The sequence below is a fragment of the Lemur catta genome, chromosome 3 (genome assembly GCF_020740605.2).
Source record: "Lemur catta isolate mLemCat1 chromosome 3, mLemCat1.pri, whole genome shotgun sequence".
NCBI classification, from domain to species: Eukaryota; Metazoa; Chordata; class Mammalia; order Primates; family Lemuridae; genus Lemur; species Lemur catta.
Window position 1 is genome coordinate 58,581,374 of NC_059130.1, and position 22,819 is coordinate 58,604,192.

The 22,819-nt window shown below is 33.9% G+C and overlaps 1 protein-coding gene across 11 annotated transcripts in view; it reads left to right on the forward strand.

Annotated features, from left to right (window-relative positions):
• ODF2L (outer dense fiber of sperm tails 2 like) overlaps positions 1-20,363 on the forward strand; it is a 44,553-nt gene extending 24,190 nt beyond the window's left edge. For 8 of the 11 annotated variants that reach the window (XM_045547610.1, XM_045547606.1, XM_045547608.1 and 5 more), the window contains 7 exons: positions 9,601-9,711; positions 10,983-11,087; positions 13,022-13,180; positions 14,529-14,614; positions 14,697-14,859; positions 17,195-17,320; positions 19,746-20,363. In XM_045547610.1, coding sequence (XP_045403566.1) covers positions 9,601-9,711; positions 10,983-11,087; positions 13,022-13,180; positions 14,529-14,614; positions 14,697-14,859; positions 17,195-17,320; positions 19,746-19,874 — 879 coding nt within the window. In that variant the 3' untranslated portion in view covers positions 19,875-20,363. Of the gene's footprint in view, positions 1-9,600; positions 9,712-10,982; positions 11,088-13,021; positions 13,181-14,528; positions 14,615-14,696; positions 14,860-17,194; positions 17,321-17,969; positions 18,034-19,745 lie in introns of all 11 variants that reach the window. The other 3 variants (XM_045547614.1, XM_045547615.1, XM_045547616.1) reach the window with 3 other exon arrangements.
• The last annotated feature ends 2,456 nt before the right edge of the window (positions 20,364-22,819 follow it).

The following is a 22,819-nucleotide window of genomic DNA, read 5'->3' on the forward strand; positions in this document are numbered from 1 at the left end:
GCTTTGGCTGTTGTGGCTTTTTTTTTTTTATTCCATATGAAATTTAATATTGTTTTTTCTAATTCTGTGAAAAATGGCCTTGGTATTTTGATGGGATTTGTATTAAATCTGTAAGTCACTTTGGGTAGTATGGACATTTTAACAATATTGATTCTTCCAACCCATGACCATGGGATGTTTTTCCACTTGTTTATGTCATCTGTGATGTCTTTCATCAGTGGTTTGTAGTTTTCCTTGTAGAGATCTTTCACCTTCTTGGTTAAGTATATTCCTAGGTATTTTATTTTCTTTGCAGCCATTGTAAACAGTATTGAGGTCTTGATTTGACTCTTACTTTGACTATTTGTGTTTTCTTAATTTAAAAAATTCCATTCAGTGAGCATAGTTTCTCCAACTTGTGACTGTCCATTAATCAGTATTATCTTTGGAAGGAAGAATATATAGTCATTACAGTAAACTTGGAAACTATAGAAATATAGAAAAAATAACTCTTGATCCCATTTTAGACTCTTTAGAGATGAGCATATTTTGTAACATTCCTTTTTTGCATAATTGGTATTAAAATAATATCTTGCTTTGTTCACTTTAAAATAGAAAAATATATTAGTTTGTATAATATATAATACAAACTCTTCATATGCATCTCTTTAATTACTTTGTAATAGGTATTCCATATATAAGTGTTACATAATTGACTTAATTATTCCTTCTTTGTTAGATATTCAGATTATTTCCAGTTTTTTAACATTTACAAGTAATGTTTTGATGAACTTTTTTGTACATAAAGTTTTTGTTGTATTATCTTTAGCTTAGATTCTGATATAGAATTAGACAAGAATATGAACATTTTTAAAGTTCTTGATATGCTTTGCCACATTTCTTTTCAAAAGCATTTTATTACTCATACTGTCATTAGCTCTACATTTTGTCAGCATTGGAAATGAAATTTGTCATTTATAGTGTTTGCTAATTTGACAGGTAAAAATAGTATCTGTTTTAATTTGCAACTCTTTGAGGAGCTAGTTTTAAAACTAAACAATTTCTATTTTTGATTCTTCTGATGGTTATCTACGTATCTCTAAATCATATACTTATACCACTGTTTCTTAATTTATCAATTTAGTCATTTGTATTGACTTTCTAATTAATAGGGTACTAACATAAATGATAATCTATAGACCAACACAACTAAAAAGACATGTCAAGTTCCGAATAAACACTACAGCAAACATGTAACTATCTTTTTTAAAAACTACGTGAAGGTAGTTTCATAAAAGAAATGAAGAGAGAGAATTAAGATTGTTATGGACATAAGATTATGAATATAAAGGCAACACAGAAAGCACTTCCAAGATAGGGCTCATGACCAAAGAGAAGGAAGGAGGAGAACCTGGGCTATATGGGCTTTGTGTAGAGTGCTGTGTACCTCTATGGCTTGCTATGTTCAGCTGTTTGTGCAATTTGTATTCAGCTGATAGTTTTTAATGGTACAAAGGATTAACAAACTGGAAAAAAATGCATGTGAACAAAAGTTACTTCTTTGTTATATAGACATCATTCCCCTGCTTACCAATAGTATAAGGTGAGCTTCACTGGATGGAAATGTGAAAGAGAACAAATTATATGTTTTTACTTTTTATTTGTTAACATAAGGATATTTCTGTTTTTCCTTTCCTCTATCTGTTCTCTCCACATTGACTTCCCAATATCTTTTTACGTTGCCAGTGTTATTAACATTGACAATTTGTTCTGTTACCTTAAGTGCTCTTTTTATAGACATACAGCAATGACTGTTGTAATTGTTCCTCACTACACAATCAAGTAATATGTTTATAACTTTTTTCTTGTCCAGCTTTTTAATTTTTTCCAGAGTTTCCAAATACCCTTCTTGTTGTGCTCTACCCTTATCATAGCCTTGTTTTTTTTTTTTTCTTGAAACTCTTATCATATTTCTATTCTCTGAAGAACCTGTTTTCCCCAGATTTCTTCTACTTGGGGCCCTCTATCTTCCTGTTTCAATCTGAACAGATTGTTTTCTAGGCCTGCTGCCCAGATGCCATGCTGGAACTTCTTTTGGCTACTGTCCTCATTCTACTGTTTCCTGGATCCCACATTATCTTTCTTATTCCTCATTTTGCTGGGATATATCTTCAAATAATCTCCCCTTAAAAAAGAAAAAAATGGGAAGTAAACATTAAAAGGTCTTACATGTCTAAAAATGCCTTTATTCTGCCCTCATTTTGATTGATGCTTTCAGCATCCTATACTGAAAGTAATTTTTGCTCAGAACTTTGAAGGCTTCGCTCCATTGTCTTCTAGCAATCAGAGTTGCTGGTGGAGAAAATCTGTTGCCTGTCTGTTTCTTATTCCTCTGTGAAATTTTTAAATTTATTTTGAAATGTTCAAGAGATTCTCTTATCCTTGGTGTTTTGAAATTTCATACATGTGTGGGTCTCTTCTTGTCCATGGTGCTGAGGACTTTGTAAACATTGTAAATCCAAATACTCACGTCCTTTACCTCTGGAAAATTCTCTTGTGTTATTTATTTGGTAATGCTCTTTCCCGTGACACTTGCAATTTTCTCTTCTCTATCTGGGCGTACTGCTAATTGTTGATTTGTTGGACCTTCTGTGTTAATACTCTGTCTTCAATCTCTGGCTTTTGTTCAGTCTTTTGGAGATTTCCTTGGTTATCTTATAATCTTTCTTTTAAATTTTTAATTTTCTAGAATATTTTAGTGTTCTCTGAATGTTCCTGTCATCAAATATCTGAAGAAGCCTGTAAGAATTGTTTTTTTAATTTTTTTTTTCAGTTTTCCAATGTATTTGTTTTTTCCTGGTTCATTTTTTTCTTTACTTTTTTTTTTACATTGAAAAAAATGGATCTTTTTCTTTCACCTTGCTGTCTTTCCCTGAAGGTCTTGGTGACATTTAAGAATTCACAATTGAAACAATAGAAAAACCAGTGAGACAATAGAAAACCAATCTGGTTATGTGAATGGTTCTTGTCACTTGATTGGTTTCCCTTCACTTCACTTTCCTCAGCTGTTGAGAAACTAGCAATTTACCTGGTGGCCCCTAAAAAAATGCCAAAACACATGCATCTTTGCTCTGGGTCACCAGCACCATCCCTCTGTTCTAGTTTTCCCCAGATAGGTAATTCAGTGTCTTTAGAGAAGAACCTTCCCTGTTTTGTTTCCTGGGAGGTAAACTCCTAATTCCAGGTGTCCTGCTTTGAGTGTACCAGAGGGAAGTGGGAGGGCAGTGGTGGTCCGCTGTTTTTTTTCACAGGCTTTGAGTTAATCCTTTTCAACCCCAGCTGTCACTCCCACCCTCAGCCCTGCGCTTCTCTGGATTCTGTGGGTGGATGAACTTCCTCCTTAGCTGAATCCATTACTGCTTCACTAATCAGTCATCGGTTTTCTAGAAGCATTAAATATTTTGTCTTTTGATGGCCCCTGGTCTGTTCTCTTTATTAAGTGGACTTGTAAATGTTTTTATTCCTTTGTATTAGTTTGTTCTTCAGAAGGAGAGATAAACAAATGTGGTTAGTCCTCCAGCAGAAGATGCTTTAATTTTATTTAAACCTAGGAAGTTCACTCCGATTAAGCATGTTACTAACCTTTCCCCCATTTTTTATTCTATTTGATTCTTTATATATTCTACATGTAGAAGTTTATTGCACTTGCTTGTTTGTGTAATTTGTCTCTCCCTGATGGCTATCTTTCCTTCCATCCACACACTAGGGCCATGGATTATATTTTATCCTCTCATTACGTCTAGTGCCTAGTATTGTGCCTGGAATATAAAGTTAATAAATGACTGTGGAGAATAACAACAATAATGGCTGCTATTTATCAATTACCTTTAAATGTAAGAGACACTTTAAGAAGTACTTTACATCTTTTACTTCTAATTCTTATATCAATACATAATAAAGATATTTTTCTCAATTATGGATGGATACATTGAAGCTCACAGAGGTTAAATAACTTACACAAGATCACACAGCTAGTTTAGTGAAAGAGCCAGGATTAGAATTTGGGAGAAGAATGGAAGAAAATACTGGACACTGTTGTTGACATTTTATAATTATAAATTTGATTTGTCTCATCTTTTAAATTATGTAAAGTTTGCCAGAAATTTTATTGGAAGTTTTCAGAAAACAACACACTAATAACTCTAGGGAAGTATCTTATGTTTCTGTAAGTCTTGTATTAATTAAGATTTAGCTTCACAATATATAAAGAAAACCCAAGTGGCTTAAAAAAGATAGAAGTATGTGTGCTTAAAAAAGATAGAAGTATGTGTTTATTATGTAAAAGAAATCCAGAGTTGGCAGTTCAAAGATGGTGTGGCATCAGAGTACTTAGCCTCTTTTTAGCCCTCTGCTCTGCCATCCTGGGTTATGACCCTCATTGTCACGATCCAGAATGACTGCTGGAGCTCCAGCCATTATAGCCAGGTTACAAGCAACAGGCTGGAGGAAAAAAGAATGTATTATCTCCCTTTTTAAAAAATTTCCTCCCTTTTAAAGATACTTCCCCAAAGTCCCATACAACTTGCCTCTTACTTATGTAGGCCCATGATCCCACCTAGCTACAAGGGAGACGACGGAATGTAGCCTTCTGGTTATTCTGAGCTCTAACCAAAAAATGAGTACTCATTATTTCTTGCAATTTTTTCATGTTTCCTGCATCTATTCCTGTAGTTTTCCTATTCTAATACTTTGGAATGCTCTTTTTCTCAGTATCCAAATTCTACCTTCCATTTAAAGTTCAGCTCAAATGCCACTTCCTCTCAGTCTTCTCAGTGAATCATTCCATATAAACTCCCCTATTTGTGTGCACAGGGTACCCAGGGAAGATGTGACATATACTTAGCTCTGATTGAATGTTTGTTGAATGAATGTTTTAAGTTATTTTATCTGTGAAGAGGAAGCAATTTCATTTATTATGTTTACTTACTTAATTTCCTTATTATCCTTCAGAGAGGATTAGAAAGATAATAATTATAAATCTAGTTTTTAATTATATGATAAAGGAATTTTAAATTACATAGACTATAAAATTATTGAGTTAAAGTTTATATCTTAGCACATTCTATTAATAATTCAGAAACGTATTTTTAATGCAGTCTTCTCTAGATTTTTGTTTAAGGAAAATATTTAGATATGTTTGACATATGTTATTTATGGTGTAAAATTTTCTAGATGTTTGTATTTTATCACTTAATTACTTCAGAGTAATTTTAGATTTTAAAGTTTCAAATAGAAAAGAAGCTGCTGCTATTACTTCCAAAGCCCAGAAACCTCCTCTATAAAAATAACTAAAGCTTATTTGGAGGGTTATAAAGTTTCATTTGTTCATTATAGAAAGTTGGAAAAACAGAAAAGCACAAATGGAAAAACTTTAAAAATTACCTGTAATCTCACAACTGAAAGATAACTAAAGTTAACATTTTAGCATATATATAATTTTTGATATTATATGTAATATATATGCTGCTTCCAGTTTTTTGCTATTATAAATAAAAAGGTAGATAGTTTCTTTTTGAGTGTTTTTTACATATCTGTCTTCTTAGGATAAATTTCTATAAGTGGGATGGTATGGTCAAAGGAGAGACTCATTTTTTTTTTCATTTTTAATGTGGTTGTTATATATCATAAATGTGTCTACTATATGTAAAAGGGTCCTTATGCTTTTTCTAGCACTAGGCAATTGAAAGTACTAATTTAAAACAAATCTCTCCAAATTTGATAGATAATCTCATTTAATCTTACAGCTTTTAATACCATCTATATGCTGGGGGCGCTCAAATTTATACCTCTAACCTAGATCTTGTCCCTGAATTCCAGACATACATTCTGCTGCCCACTTGACATCTCCACTTGTACATTTAATAGATATGTTAAAGTTATCATGTCTAAAATGGAGCTCTTGATATGCCCCAAAATAATTCATCCTATAGTTTTTGTCATCTCAGTTAATGGCAAACCATTCTTTCTCTCAGGGTTCTGGAAACCCTGCTTCCAGTCTGTCAGCAAATCTGCCTCAAATATATTCAGAATTTGACCACTTCTCATCAGCACCACCCCCGTTACCTTGGTTCAAGCTACCATCATTTTTAAGTTTTGCAATGATTACCTGCCCATTCTTGTTTCTGGCCTGGCCACTACAGGGAGGCAGCATTCAGTGTAGCAGGAGAGTAGTTCCTATAAAAATGTAAGTCAGAACATATCACTGTACTGCTCAAAGCACCCTGTGATGATATCTTGCTTAAGAGAGTAGGCACCTGCAAGGCATTACACCCTCTGACTTTTCATTACCTGTCTGATCTCATCTTCTTCCACACTCCCCTTAGTTTTCTCTATTCCTACTACCCTGGCCTTGTTGCTGTTTTCCCCTAACTTGCTAGGCCTCCTCCCAGTGTTGCCTTTTTCCACAGGAATACTCTTTCGTTAGTCACACTTCCTTTCAGTTTTTACTCAAAAGTATGTCTCTCAAGAGGCCTTCCTTGCCTTACCCCCCTACATGTCATGCCTGTTCTGATTTTGTGTGTGACATATTTTACTGCTTATGCTTTTGTCTGTCTGTCCGTCTAGTATGTGAGCTTCTTGAAGGAAGGGGTTTCTATCTGTTTTGTTCACTACTAGAATTTTTAATGACTGGTGAACATATTTGTTCATATATTCATTGACCATTTTTTAGGTGATTAACTATGAAATTTCTAATCAAAAGTTTATTATAGCTCAAAAAAGAAGCAGTACAATTAATCAAAGTATGCGCCTAAACTATCGACACAGTTTTGCCATCTTAACGGTAGCTTGCTTATGCCAGCAGTGAAGAAGCCTGGAGAGAGAGTGGCAATGCAATCAAGAAAGGCATTTTCCGCAGCTTGTTGAGAATTGACTATTTTCCCTTGCAAGAAATGGTCCAAAGCCTAGAAGAAGAGGCTACTTAATCGCAAGCATCCTCATCATTTCATCCAATTGCTTGCAGTAGACATCCGAAATAATTGATTGACCAGGTTTCATGAAGCTGTAGTGGATAATACCAGCTCTGGACCACAAAACATATACCATCAACTTTTTTTTAATGAATATTCAGTTTTGGATTGTGTTTTAGTGCTTCGTCTTTATCCAACCATTGTGTAGAATGCTTGCAGTTCAAAAAGAATCCATTTTTCATCACACGTAACAATATGGTGTAGAAATGTTTGCCTTTATGTCATGGCAGCAAAGAAAGGCAAGCTTTGAGACAGTTTCTCTTCTGATGCTCATTTAATTCATGCAGTACCCATCTGTCTCTTTATGTTGGCGATTTATTTCAAATGGTCCAATATTGTTGGAATAGTAATGTCAAACCTTGCTGCTGATTCACACATAGGTTGAGATGGATTTGCTTCCACTACAGCTTTCAGCTCATCATTATCCCTCTTGGTCTCAGATCACCCACATGGCTCATTTTCAAGATTAAAATCACCAGAAGGGAACTTCTTAAACCATCGATGTGCTGTGCATTCATTAGCCACATCCTTCCCAAACATTTTTTTGATATCTCAAGCTGTCTGCGCTGCATTGGTCCCATGGTGGAACTCATATTCTAAAATAACATGAACTTTTGACTTATCCATGGTTTCACAGAAATTGCTCTGAAAAATTTGGCAGATAATCACAAGCCAAGCCATGCTTTTGAAAAATGAGGATGTACCTTCACAATAAAATAAAACAGGAAATGTCAAAGTGAAATGTCATAGATATCAACTGTCAAACTTAGTACTTAAGGAAATCTGACATTTCATACCTAATAAGCTAATACATTTCTCCCTTTTTGATTACCTAGTCATTATCCTTTATATTTGTCTTTTGACCTAATTAACATATAGGAATTCCTTATATTGAGGATATTAATCTTATATTTGTCATGATTTGCTATTTTTTTCATATTTTGCTTGCTTCAAACTTTTTTGGAGAGACTGAAATTTTGGAGATATATTTTACATACATATGTATTTTTTTCATGGCTTCCGTTGGGAGTGGTCTCACAGTTGGACACATCTTGCAAGCAGAGACATTGACCATACATCAAAAAATAAATCCAGACTATTTTTTCAAAGATATTTTTGTAGAAAACATCTTTGGAAGATGATAGCAATGTTTCCCTTTGGAGCAAAGGGTAGGCATGCTTACTGCCTGTTATAAGAGATCTGGGTTTCCTAAACTCAGGTTTATTCTTCTGTAATGCATCCCACTGTGTATGTGGTTGTTACCTGGCCCTGGCCCTTCTTATATTGCCTTATGGGAATTGGAGCTCAGAAAACTGACACAAGTTCTGATAGTCTTGCTACTCCTATTGTTGTGAGTAATAAAGTCCTCTGTTTCTGACCCAGGAGTCTTGTGTTTTTTGCAGCATCTATGAAACTGTGGAGAGTTTTCAAGGAGGGTAAAATATCATACTCTTAACAGTTCTCCTTATTTTCTTTTGATTTTATGCTTAATAGGGTTTTTGCTGTCCTAAAATCAAATACAGTTTTACCTGGATCTCCTTTGAAAATTTTTAAAGTTTCATTTTTTATATCTAATCTTTAATTCATTTGGTGCTTCTTTAGTGTTGGGTTGAGGCAGATAGTTAACCTGTTTTTTTACTAATAGTTAAACAGCTGTCTTATACCATTTATTTAGTGATCCATGTTTTCTCCATTGATTTAAAAATCCAGCCTTTATCATGTACTAAGTATAATTTTTTGAGTATTTTTCTTTTTCTTTTCTATCAGCCTCTATTTTCTTATATTAGCATCTTAATAATTTTAATTCTTTATACATTTTAATATATAATAAATACTGAGATTCCCCACTTGGTATTCCTTTCAGAATTATATTAGTCTTTCCTATTTATTGTTTCCATATGAGTTTTAAATTAGTTTTGTTATATCTCCCTCTTCCCATTTGTTATACTTTTGGTTGAAATTGTCAAGTTTTTTTTTTTTTTTTTTTTTTGAGACAGAGTCTCACTCTCTTGCTCGGGCTGGAGTGTCGTGGTGTCAGCCTAGCTCACAGTAACCTCAAACTCCTGGGCTCCAGCAATCCTTCTGCCTCAGCCTCTCAAGTAGCTGGGACTACAGGCATGCGCCACCATGCCCGGCTAATTTTTTCTATATATTCTTAGTTGTCTGTATAATTTCTTTCTATTTTTTTAGTAAAGACGGGGGTCTGGCTCTTGCTCAGGCTGGTCTTGAACTCCTGAGCTCAAATGATCTACGCACCTGAATTTTCAAGTTTTAAATTAATTTGGAAAAAAACTGATATGTCAACAGTATTCATTCTTCCTCCTTGGGAACATGGTCTATTTTCCACTTCTTTTTTTGTCAGCAAATTTTAAAAGTTTTAAAAATCATGTGTCCTGTGTAAGTCTTATTAAGGTTGTTCATAGGTATTAGTCAATTTTTGAAATTCCTACGTTTTAGATGATAATTGTATATAATCAAAAATGATTATTTTATTAACTTTGTTGATAAATGAATTACTTTTTATAATTCAATAGCACTGGAGTATAAATGTATTCTAATGACTTATAAAATCTATTTATATATTCCTTGTTAGACTACACTTGCTGCTTTGAAGGACGAGGTTGTTTCTGTTGAAAATGAACTCTTAGAATTGCAAGAAGTAGAAAAACAACAGAAAACCCTCATGGAAGTATATAAAACTCAGGTGACCACTGCATTTATTTTAGTGTTTATTAAAATTGGTAGACAATTTATAACACTGTATTTATTTGCAATCTAAATAAACAGAACTGAAGAGAAGTAGAGCTATTGTTTTGTGATATGATATGTCCCAAACATTTAAGGTCCCAAATACCTTTATAAACAGATGATTCTACGAAAAAAAAAAAAAGAAAAAAATAGATGATTCTGCCAACTCCTGATTCAAACACGGCCTGTGGATATATTGTATATTCCTAAAAGTAGATTTAAAATTAATTACACAGTTGTAATGTGAACCTTAATATGTTATTGTTAATCTTAGTTATATTTGTCATCTTATATACTTAATGGTATTGATTTAGATTAATGACTTCCTTCCAGGGTCATTAAAACCCAATACTCCCCCTTTCTCAATAAAGTATAATTCAGATTTATTCACATGAAAGACCTAGAAAAGAACATATGACAATATATATGAAATAGAGCATGTGTTCAGTGGTTATTTATAGAAAAGCTTTATGTTCTGGAAATGTCGTGTTCAAGAAAAAAACTTCATGGAAAAGATGGGACTTATGCAGGTCCTTGTATGGTGGGTAACAAACTGGTCAGTAAGAGAAAGGTGAAACTAAAGAATAGTAAACTAACGGTAGAAACTTAAGTGGGGGGGTGGGCAAAGTGTAGGCAAGTAGGAAGGAGCTGCATCTGGATGGATTAGATGGGAAAATTGGGTTGAGACATCCAGTTAGAATATTTAATCATCCAGGTCTGAAGTAAGAATGGAGGCTGTGGGACCTGTTATTGAGAATGTCATCAGGGTCTTCCAGCTGGTTGGTTGGGTTTAATCCCATAGCAGAAACACTGTGGATGAGTTACCATATTTTAGGTGCTGAGCCTTATATAAAGCATACAGATATTTTTTGAGTGAAATTCAATTTGGTGGGAAAAATAATTGAAATGGGAATTAGTTTGGACCAGAGACTAATACTTTAAAGTGACATTGACCTGCAAATGACAATTTCTATAGTTTTCAGAGATCAAATGAAGACTCTAGAAGTATTGATGGGAAAAGACAGGTATATCGTAAAAGAATTATGGATAAGACCAGGGCCCTGAGTGATTCTGTATTCAAAGAAGGAATAACATTAGATACCTACTGAGAGTATTGATAGGAAAATAATGATTTATTTAAAATGAAAATTTAAATTTTAGATTTTTATTTCATGCCATGGTTCTAATAATAAAATAATACATGTTGCTCTAATATTTTATTTTCAGGTACAAAAGTTGCAAGAAGCAGCAGAAATGGTAAAAAGCAGATGTGAAAATTTGCTACATGAAAATAACCTATTAACAAAAAACAAAAATAAAAAGTTAGAGAAGGTAAGTTTGGAATTTGAAATAATAAAATATATGTTTTTTGCTTTTTTAATATAATACTATCCAAATTCTTTCATTTTGCTCATTTTCTCTAGTTCATACCTAGGAAAATTCTATTCATAATCTCTGTAGGAGTTTGTTTTCTGAGGAAATAATGTTTCTTTCAGGCTTGAAATATTTGTGTGAATGTTTTTTCACTTTTTCCTTAATATTTGGGAAATAGCATAAATGTTTAATTTTTCTAATGCAAGAGCAGACTTAAATTTAAGTAGCTCAAAAAATGGTTATCACTGAGCTTCATCAACCATAAGTGTACAAACTTGAATACCTCTCATTTTTAATCTCATCTTTTTTCCCTGGTTGTAAATCTTTTGTGTCGAAAAAAGCAAAGTCAGTATTTCTCTGCTAAATGCATTTTTGGAAGAAAAATAATATCTTTAAAAAAAAATCATTTCCTTTTATTCACCCTATTGCAACAGAATGAGGGGAAGGCCAGTATTGGCAAGTTATGGTGTTTGTGTGAATATTTTTAAGTTTTTAAATGAAACCGCATCCTTTTTTGGGTTTTCATGTTGTTTTGGTAAGAAAGCAGTGAAAGTTGTAGGATTCTGATTTCTGGCTGGAGAGGTCATGGGATGTTAGTGGTCAGTTCCAACTGAGTGTGATGAGGTTACTGTCTCTGGATTGTTCCCGTATCTTGGGTTTGGGAAGTCAGAGTGAGGCACCAGTGTGAAGAGGAGGTCAGCCAGAGCGCCATCCTCCAAACAGACACAAAGACAGCCCACGTTGAATGCATAGCTTACTACTTTCGTAGAATGATTTTCCGCCTATTTTTAGAGGGCCAGAGAGGAAACCATTTCATGTTCTTTGGTCTCTTTTTCTCATGAGACATACCAGTGCAAATGTCTCCTCTTCTAGGCATCACTATAAATCAAAGCCTATTTTAAAACCCAGTTCAAAAGGTGGAGAGGGGCAGAGCCTGCGTTTTTCAGATTCTGTGAGATTAATGTTTTCTTACTGGTATTTAACCAGAAAAGTAATTTTTTAAGTGAAATTTTTCTTTTTCTTTTTCTACTGTTTGAAGTCTCCTGGTTTTCTCATGAACGCATAGGTGTTTTGAGGACACAGAGGTATGCTTTGTTCTGTTTTTATCTTTTGTGATCAAGAATGCCAGATGCTGCACAGAATCACAGGTGTTCCTGTCTCAGGGAGAGTCTGGCTCTTGTTTTTCTTCCTTATGAACACCTTAAATGCCATCTATGCCTATTTTTTCTTAATTAACAGTCCAAGCATTTCTTAAGGTTATTTCTTGTCACATATTCACAGAGGTGCTACAGTGAGAACTGCAGCAGCCAAAGGAGATTAATATAGATGAAATCAGAGAGATTTGTTCATAGTAATATTAATGATCAAATTACAGTCAAGTGAGAACTGATGATACTAGTTATTTTGAAATCGTATAGAATAAATCCCACCAATCTGGGCTGACATGAGTAAAGGAAGGCTGCTCTAATTGAGTATCTGAATTATAAGACTGAATGGCTAAAAGTGACAGTTGTTTTGGAGCTGATAGTTGGACAGTAGAAAACTACTATACCAGCTTTATTAATAATAATATCCTTGTTTGAATCTAATGACAGGGTTCAAAAAGTTTGCTTTCCCAAACAGGTTAGATATTCTCCCTGCCGGCTAATATTAGCCTATTTATGTGCATAACAAACTCTTTGAAAACTGAAGTCCATCCCACTTTTTAGTTATACGTTCTTACTTAGCAAAATTTAATATTTATTCATATTTATTTGGCTAAATATTTTTGTATAAAACCATTATACCTAAAATACTTGTTATGTTGCAAGCATATGTAGTATTGAAGATAGTGAAAATATTAATGCTGAATGTGTGATCTTGCACTTATTTCCCCTAATGCCACAACTCAGATGAGAGACCAGATGGAGTCTCATCTGCAGGAGTTAGAGCATGTCCGCGATTCCTTGACGGCAGCTGAACGGAGGCTTCACAAGTGTCAGGAGAATTTGCAGCGCTGCAAGGGGAAGTGTGCAGACCAGGAACACACCATTAGGGAGCTGCAGGGCCAGGTGTCCAACGTTTGTTCTCAATTTTGCTAGATGTGTTAAAGGAGTGCTTTGGAATGATTTCACCAGTTGAGGGCACTCATGTCAGGGCTTGATATTTTTATTCCCATCTGTATCAGTTGATAAAACATCATTTTCTTGCAGATATTGTGATGTTATTTTGCAAGCTATTCTTTTAGTATTTTCTGGTGAAAAATTGGTAATTAAAATTGCTAATTTGGTTAATTCACCCAAATCTATATTTAGGTATTTGAGGGTATGGTAATAGCATAAAAGGAGCAACACTATGCTCACATATATGTTTCTTAATGTCAGGGTTAGGTAAATTAATGTAATTTACCTTATACAAATTAGAATTTATTTTAACTAGAATTGTACCTCAAGTTTATTGGAATTACTTTAAGGTTTTTTTTTTTCAATTTATAGTTTTTTTACTCCATCAGGATAGGGATCATGTGTGTCCTGTTAATCACTACATAGCCATCTCACTACATAGCCATCTCCTAGCCCAGTGCCTGGCACGTGATAAGCACTCAATAAGTATTTTTTGAATTAATGAATTTTTTTTCAAAGAAGGAATCCAAGAGTGATGGCCTTTTTCTTTACTTGCAGGACAGTTTTAAGAAGGGTTCCCTGTCTTCGAAATATAATCTGGATTTTAATTTTGAAATACATCCTATTTTTAGAAACATGCTGACAAGATTTTTGTGAATTTAAATTCCTGAGAAGAGATTTTTCTAGGAGAATGTCAAATTATTTAAATGACTATTAATAACTGAAATTATGAGAAAAGAGTCTTTCTATTATCAAAGCTTCTTAACTGTTTAAATCAGCGTTGCAGCAGTGGGAAGAATATTCTGACTTGGCTCAGGCAAATGTGTTTTTGGTTGATTTGCTTCATATTGCCTCTCATGAAAACATGGTTTTTTACTTATAATTACAACTTCACAGATATTCAATTATCAGTATTTTTAGGTGAAATGGAAAACTTTAAGAGAAACCCTAAGTATCCCACAGTAGGAGATTAATACTGTTTAAAATTTTTATATTTTGACTTAACAAAATAAATGTCCTACTTCAATAAAATATCATTCAAAATGTTTTAATATCATACATTGTCCAGAAAAGTTTTCAGCTGATAGTTTTCTAACATAGGCAGCATAGTTTTTTAAACCTTAACCAGGACTTTAAGAACTTGTATTTTAACAATGTAATATTTCTTGGTGTCTTTCTGTGTAAGAGTGATAATATTTATACCTTCCTATTTCCTCTGATTGTTCTAACAATACATTACGTAGATTTCTTTGGAAGGTGATTATAAATAAAAATAAGAAAACTTTTTTTTTCATAGATTGATGGAAATCACAATCTTCTGATGAAGCTTTCTCTGGAAGAGGAAAATTATCTTATTCAGTTGAAGTGTGAAAACCTTAAACAGTAAGTATTAAATTGACTTAAAACTGGTGCTACATTTTCCTCTATACACTGTAATTTTAAAATATATGTTTTCTGGAAAAAGGAAATTAGAACAGATGGATGCCGAAAATAAAGAGCTTGAAAAGAAGCTGGCAAACCAAGAAGAATGTCTTAAGCACAGCAATCTTAAGTTTAAAGAGAAATCTGCGGAATATACAGCATTGGCCAGGCAACTAGAAGCTGCTTTAGAAGAAGGAAGACAAAAGGTACGGATGACCTATGTTTAGAAACTTTTTAATTAGTTTACCAAAGAGTTGTCTTTTTAAACAGACAATATTTCATCTTGCCAAACCTACAGTTATTGTTTTTATCCTGATGACAGGGTGGAGGGAGCAATTACATTTTTGTTCTTTACTTATTTTCTGTTTCAAGCAAAACATTTACATTACTGAGCCAGAGTTACTTCACTAGATAAATAAATGGTGATGTGGCAGGGTAAAGGGCAGAGATGGAAGACACTTTGAAGGCATAACCCTCTCCTCCCCCAATATTTTTTCAATATAAAACCAAATTGTGCAAATAATTGAAAATTTTGATTTTGATCTGGATCTGGTGAGCTGTAAAGCTCAAGTTTCTTTTGACAAATATTGTTGCATAAATAAATACATGCAAAATTAAATTCCAGTTAAATCCATTAGATTAGCATTCAGTGAATACCTTCCCCTGTATCAGGTATTCTGATAGTGCTTAAGATGCACAGATGAATAATGCCTGGCCTTGGCTCTCAGGACACTCAACCTAGTAGGGAGGAACATGTGAACAATAAATATCTTGCTGCATGTATGTAATAGAGGGTGAGCTCAAGGTACACCAGAGAAAGTGGTTATTTCAAGCTGGAGGTGATAGACAATGATTCAGGAAGATCTTAAAGAAGAGGTAAATTTATCAATTTGAAAATCTAATCTTGAAAAGATATAAGGTAGGCTTTGGAGTCTAACAGGAACCAAATTTAAATTCTGACTTTGATACATTGTACCCTGGCCCAGGGCAAGCTACTTCTCTTAACTTTAGTTTCTTAATCAGTAAAATGGGGGTGATGAGTTTCCTCATAGGACTGAGTGTGGTAAAAAGCAATAATTTATATTCTGATGACCCTCAGATGTATATCTCTATCCAGACCTCTCTCCTTACTGAAATCTGAACTCATATATTCTGCCACTTACTTGGCATCTCCACTTAACGTAGGCATTTCAAACTTAACATGTTCAAAACCAAATTCTGAATCATTCCCTCTAAACTCTCTTCGACCCATGGTCTTCCTACAGCCCATTAATGACAATTCCATAAAAGTCAGAAAAAATCTGATATCCTTAAAATGTGGCTCTTATATCTCAAGTGTCACACATATATTTTGATTTTCTTAAACTCTGGGAAACAAATTTAAACTGATTTTGAGAGACACATAATTGAATAAAAGCTAAATAATAAAATGTACTGCCAATGGTCAAAATATAATACAGATTTCGCAGCCCCACCAACCTTTGGGAGGAAAATGAGAAGTGACTTTATCTGTATCTTAGGTTCAGCCTAAATGGACTTTGGAAATGCCATGTGCTCTCAGATTCCTTCCCAAAAGGAAGAATTCAGAGTCCCCAGAGGATTGTCTGCCCTCTCCTTTCTCTCTTGCTATAGTGGAATTTGGGGCTGTCTCTAGTTTCTCCCTTATGAGGAGTGCCATTACTGCCTGTCACCATTGCCCACATGGAAGGGGATGATGCCAAGGGCATCGATGTTTGTCCTGAGGGCCCTTCCTTCCACAGCTTCAGATTCTATTAGCATCCCTCACTCACAATTGCCCTTGTAATTTGTGCAGAAGAAATCTTTGTAAATAACTTTATGGTGACCTAGAACTGAGTCTACAGGCATTAGTTTAGAAGACAGTCCTTCTCACTAGCTCCTTGCTCCTGGACCAGTCCCTGCCTCCTCTCTCATTCTTGTGGCTCCAACCCAGCATTTTTACCAATAGGCTCCCACATGTCTGAATCCTTGGGTAAACATAGCTAAGCTAGACTTTCTGCTAAAATAAGCAATCAGAGAAATATGAAAACTCATATTCAGATTACTTTGGAAGTGAATGAATGAAAAACCAATCTGTGTGTGTGTGTATGTGAAATGTATACATCACCCCCTTAATTCTATCCATCTAAGTGTGTAATCAGCATTTAATGAGAACTTTCTATGTTCCACCACTGCTCTAGACACCATGGTGAGTATAATACTATGAAAAATGGCAATTGGCCTCAGCATGTTTTAAAAACACACTGTTGGGGAAAACACCTACCTAAGTAACAGAGCAGTGAAAATGTTTACATCTATCTCAAGCTAATTTTGCAGATATTTACACTGCAAACATAAGTAAAGTACATACTTATATGTACTTCTTCAAGATAGAACATTTTAAAATATTTTCTAATTAAATTGTCTAACATCCAGTTAATATCTATTTGGACAAAAGAGATACAGCATAACCATGGCAAGGCTTTCAATCATATTTTAAAGAAAACACATTTAGTTATTTTGCTCTTTTAATAAAAATTACAGGTTTCTGAAGAAACAGAAAAAATGTCATCTAGAGAGAGGGCTTTACAAATTAAAATATTAGATCTGGAAACTGAGCTTAGAAAGAAAAACGAAGAGCAAAATCAACTTGTTTGCAAAATGAACAGTGTAAGTATTAGTATGGCTTAATGTATTATAAAAAAATAAATTAGCGTTTAACATGCTTACTGTGTAAAGTACAAAGTGAGAGGAATCAAGGCTGTTGCTTTACTGATAATATTAAAAATAACAACTAATATAGTACATAAAAAATAAAAATGTCAGGATATGCCAAAGAATTTATTATCCTGCCTCCTTGGTAGCATCTATTGCATTGCTCCCAAATCACATGAGGCCATTTCCTTGCATATTGCTTTTGTATGACAGCTGCTTAATGAAAGTTACAGATACACTTAATTTTTTCTTGGTATAAATTTTTCATTTTTTTAAGATAAACACAATTTAAACTATTATTATGAGTTAGATTTTTATATCTGTCTTGAATAATGAATATTATATTTTAGAAAGTTATAATTTGTTGTTAAATATTCAGTATTGTTACATCTGCATGTGAGATGGATGCTTTGATCCACTCAGCCATGAATTGAGAATACCAAATTGGTTGTGTTTAATTGTCTTCTAATGTTCTCTTCCTGAATATTCATGAAATTGTCAATTGGCATAAGATATTCTGAAAGTAAGCATTAGTTGTGATTAAATTACTTAAAACTATCTACTTAATAATGACATAGTAAATAATGATATTTATTTTTTCCAGAAGCCAAAAAAACTCCATGGAAACTATTTTTCATTCCCAAGTCTCTAAAAACTTGAAAACAAAAGTGAGATGATTTTTGGCAGGCACTATTTAATTTTATTTCTATCAAAACTTCATGACAAAGGTGCAGGCCCGGGGAGGTGGGGGGGGGAGGGGATGGAGGTATGACTACATGATGAGTGCCAGGCGCACTGTCTGGAGAATGAGAACAGACGCGCTTGGGACTCTGACTCGGGGGGATGGGTGGGACATGGAAAATGTATATAACCTAAACTTATGTACCCCCATGATGAGCTGAAATAAAAAGGAAAAAAAAAAAAAAAAAAAACTTCATGACAATTTAATCAGAACAAGACATTTATCACTTTTAATAGCACAGGCCTTCCCTTTATTTCTAGTTCTTTTTTTTTTTTTTAAACTCACCATCAGAGTTTCTGATCGTGTAAAGTATGTGTGATGTTCTTTGTGTAATTGAAACCTTTGAAAAAATAAAGTAAATAAACTAAGGTGAGGTGGGTTTTGCTATGTCCCCAATACTTGGCTAAAGCTACTAAAATAGGTTTAAGATCTGATGTTTTGTTAAACCTGATAATTTTTGCACTAGTAAAAATCTAGAATTCTAAGCATACATTTAGACATTGCTGAAAAATGAATTTATGTGTTCTGTGCCTTCCAGGGGACAGTTCAGTGGGCAGTTGGGTATTTATTTTATATGCCTGCTTTAGTCCCAGGTGAATTGTAAGCACCCTGAGAGCATGTCACATAGTTGACTGTATTTCTGGTGTTTTCATAGTGCCCTGCCTGCCTGTAGGCCTGTTTATATTTTCTGCCCAACTACTCTAATTGGGGGCAGAGTGGATGCACAGATCCGAGGGTGTCTTTGAAGTCTTATGTATTATCCTAAAATCCATTCACATTTTACATTCTAGCCTACAGGGTAAGTGTGTGTCACTTTTTCTCTCTCCACTTTTTATGCATATAGACATTGGCTGTATACATCTGTGACTGTGTGCAGCCCTCTCTAGCACATTGCTTCATATGGCCCCACTTCACCTGATGGGCATTGTTCCATTTCGGAAGGTATCAGATGTTATTGAACACCTGATATGAAGGACATATAATATCTTGATGCCTACATTTTAGTGGGAACTAGATGGCATTTGCAACCTGTCTTTATCTAAATCATTTTCAGTGAACAGATCTCCTTAGGAATCTATATGCAACCGAAGCTAAAAAAATGTATTGGGGTTTTGTATTTTTTCCTCACAGAATATCTGTAATATTAAGAGTTCTTTTTATTATTTTAAAGGATTCTAAGAATAAAATGTTCACATTATCAAAACTAGAATTCTGTCATTTTTTAATGCAGCAAAGATCATTCATATGGTATAAAATATGAATTTTTAGGCAGAGAAAATGGCAAAAACTAGTATGAAAATACATCATGTTAAATATAATGGAAATTATGACAATTTTAAATAAAAGCTATTCATTAAGTTAATCATGTTAAATATATAATAATTTGGGGCCAAGTGAATGTGTATTATAATAAACTATTTCATAGTAGAGATCAACCATGTATGTGCTTTAATTATTAAAGAAGAGTGAACACTAAGGTAAGAATGAACACATCAAATATGAGGATTCTTTCTTTCAAAAAATTAAAAATAATCTATTCAGTTATTGTGTGTATATATATATTTTATATTATGACTCTTATCCTTTGATTTGAATGCCATTATTGATTATCTGTATTTCTCTCTTTTTTTTATTTAGAAAGCACAGCATCAGGAAGTGCGTTTGAAAGAAATACAGCATAGTCTTGAGAAATCGGAAAATCAAAATGAGAGTATTAAGAATTATTTACAGTTTCTTAAAACTTCTTATGTAACAATGTTTGGATAAATTGTCAACTTTATTTTCTATAAGCAGTAGATTTTATTATGAGTCTAAAATGTGATTAGGTAAAGAATAAATAAATATACTACCAGTTGCTATATTTTATGATTTATGGATGGTAATATGAGAGTTTTTATATAAAGATTTTTGAAACATAATAAATTATGTTTCATAATTTATTATGTTTCAAATAAACACAATTTATTATCTTATTGAAACTTTAAAACAAGATAGCCGTTATCCTTTTGCTGGGTACTTCTCATTTAGCTCTGGTTTAATTCCTTTTTAAATTATATTGGTTTTTAGAATATTTCTCTCTCACACACATACACACACACAAGACAGATTCATTCTTTGTGATGTCTGTAGCCATGATTCAAGTGAATTTGTAATGAATCTAGGTCAATTATGAGCCAAATACATGATTTTAAATACTGTATGTAATTGTTTTATATTGTGGTGCTATATAAATATAATAAAGGAAAATATTCTGAATTTTAATTTTTAATAATGATATAATTATATACTTTCTAAGGATACCAAAGGTCTCAATATATTTAATATTGCTTCAAGTATATGCTGAGTTGCCATTATAATTTCTGTTAGGTTTTAAATATAAAATTTTGAGTCATAGCTATTAAATGTCAACTGACAGTGACAGATGAAATCATGTTGTCAGGCATTGTTTCTTTATAAAGAATAGCCTTTCAGGCTGTCCTTTGAATTTACGTTCTCTTTTGTTCACTTTATGTTAGTGTTCATCTGATACTATTGTAGACCTTCTAAAGCTCCTGAGTTAACTGAAAGATTAAAGGGGAATAACTTGTCCCACCCTTCCCATGGCCAGCTCACATGGGTTGATCAAAATAAGCACTTTTAATACCAAGAAGCTTTAGGGTAAGGTCTTTCTTTACTATTGGGATGAGGTTGTCCAAGTTGACAAAGAACTTGCTGCCTATAATTTCCCATCCTGTGTGGCAAGAAGGCAGGATATTCTAAAAGGAGATGAATATAGTTTACCAAGGATCAAGTAATTAGTGATTTTCCTTGGACAATGAGTTGAGAGCTGTTTATTCAAATTAATACTCAGGTCTTAAAAGATCACTCAAAAAGGCAGGTTGTGTACTCCACAGTCCCAGCCTATGAGCAGAGCTTTCTCTCTCCAAGGTGTTTTATCCTCTTTCCTGCTCAGAAATGGGGACCTTCTCCCCATGAGTCCTATTACAACTAAGACCATCATAACTTCTGCAGGAGCTTACTTCCTAGTGACCCAAATGTTTCATGGTATTTTTTTTTAATATCAAGATATAGAATGCCAGAAACTGACCACAATTTTTGCCCAACAATTGCTAACAAAATTAGTGTTGCCTTTTTTTTTTTTAATCATAGTATTTTTGGTACTAAAAAACATACTTGACCCTTACACATCTCCTAAGAAATATCCACATGAAAGGAAACCTGAGCTCTTGAGTTTTGCTCACTAAACTGTAAGTTCCTTAAGGGCAGAATTATATCCTTCATGTTAGTATCTCACATTGTACTTGATATATAGTGGGTACTTGGTTGATATTTGTGAATAAATGAATGGATAGATGTTGAAAGAGGTAGGTATTTTCATATTCCTCTTTTAGATATGAAAATGTAAGCCTGAGGGATTAACTACTGTGGCTGTGGTATGAAACTTAAGTTTTAAAGTTGGCATTTAAATTCAGTTCTCTAAAATTAAAGTTTTCTATACAGTGCTGTGATTACAGTAGCAGCAACATAGCAGCAACATTGCTATTATTTATTAAGCACTTGCTATGTGCCAAAGTTTAAGTGTGATACACATATTAACTCATTTATTTTTCAGGAAACTAAGATACAGAAAGGTTAAGTAACTTGCCCAAAGTCACACAGCTAATAATTAGTGACAGGCATCCAGAGTCTGTGCTATTAACTATGACCATACTACCTTTGTATCCATTTCATACATAGAAGTTTTTTTAAACACTAATGCATTTATCTCATCCTTGAATACTTCCTTTTTTCAAGTTTTTGATCTTTTATTTTCATTAAAGTAATTTGTGCCTATGGTGTTTAAAAATTGATACCTGCAGTTTTAAATTTTGGAAGGAAATGACTACTGCAAAGTTCCTAGGGTTGGTACTTAGCTCCTAGTGACACATCACAACAAAGGAAATTTGCTGGATGCTAGAAGAAATTTAACAGTCTCTGTGCCTGATGGTGTTTCCATGTGAAGGAGTAAGTACAACACACTGGGCTCTTCTGGTGTGTGAACCAAACTCAGCATCAGTGTGGCCTCAGAGTCAGTGCCCTGGTGTTCCTGAGAAGTGCCTCTTTCTTCCAGGTTTTTACCATCTCAGAAAGCCCATTTCACCACAGTACTAGAAGGTTTGTAGGATTTTCCCTTTATCCCTGATATTCCGTGCTTCAAGGCTTTCTTAAGCTATAAAAGTTTTCTTTCATTATCTATGTTATTATTACTTCACCACATGTTCCTTTGCTCCTCCTTGTTTGCTCTCCTGGATCTGACCTCTATGCAACTGGGCCGTTCCCCTCAGGGTATCTGTCACTGGGTTTCTTGTGAGATATTCCTTCTACCGATATTTCTGACCACTTATGTGATTTTCAAGGTCAGTCATTCTCTTTTTCTGTTAGATGTTGAATTTTTAATTAAGAAATCATGTTTTTTAAATTCCTGACAGTCTTTTTGTTAAAGTCTGTAATTCCATTGTATTTTCATTAAAATTCTCTTCTGTCTCTTCCATTGGTTCTACTTCAGTGGACATCTCTTATTTCTGTTCTGCTGGCCATCTTTCCTTCCATGCTCCACAAGTGAGTACTAATTTTCCTTGCCTACTCATGGCTGTGGTTCCCTCAACATCTGCCAGCAGGCTGTTGTGCACATTTCTTGGGCAGTAGCAAACCGAGTGGTGAAAGATGTGAGG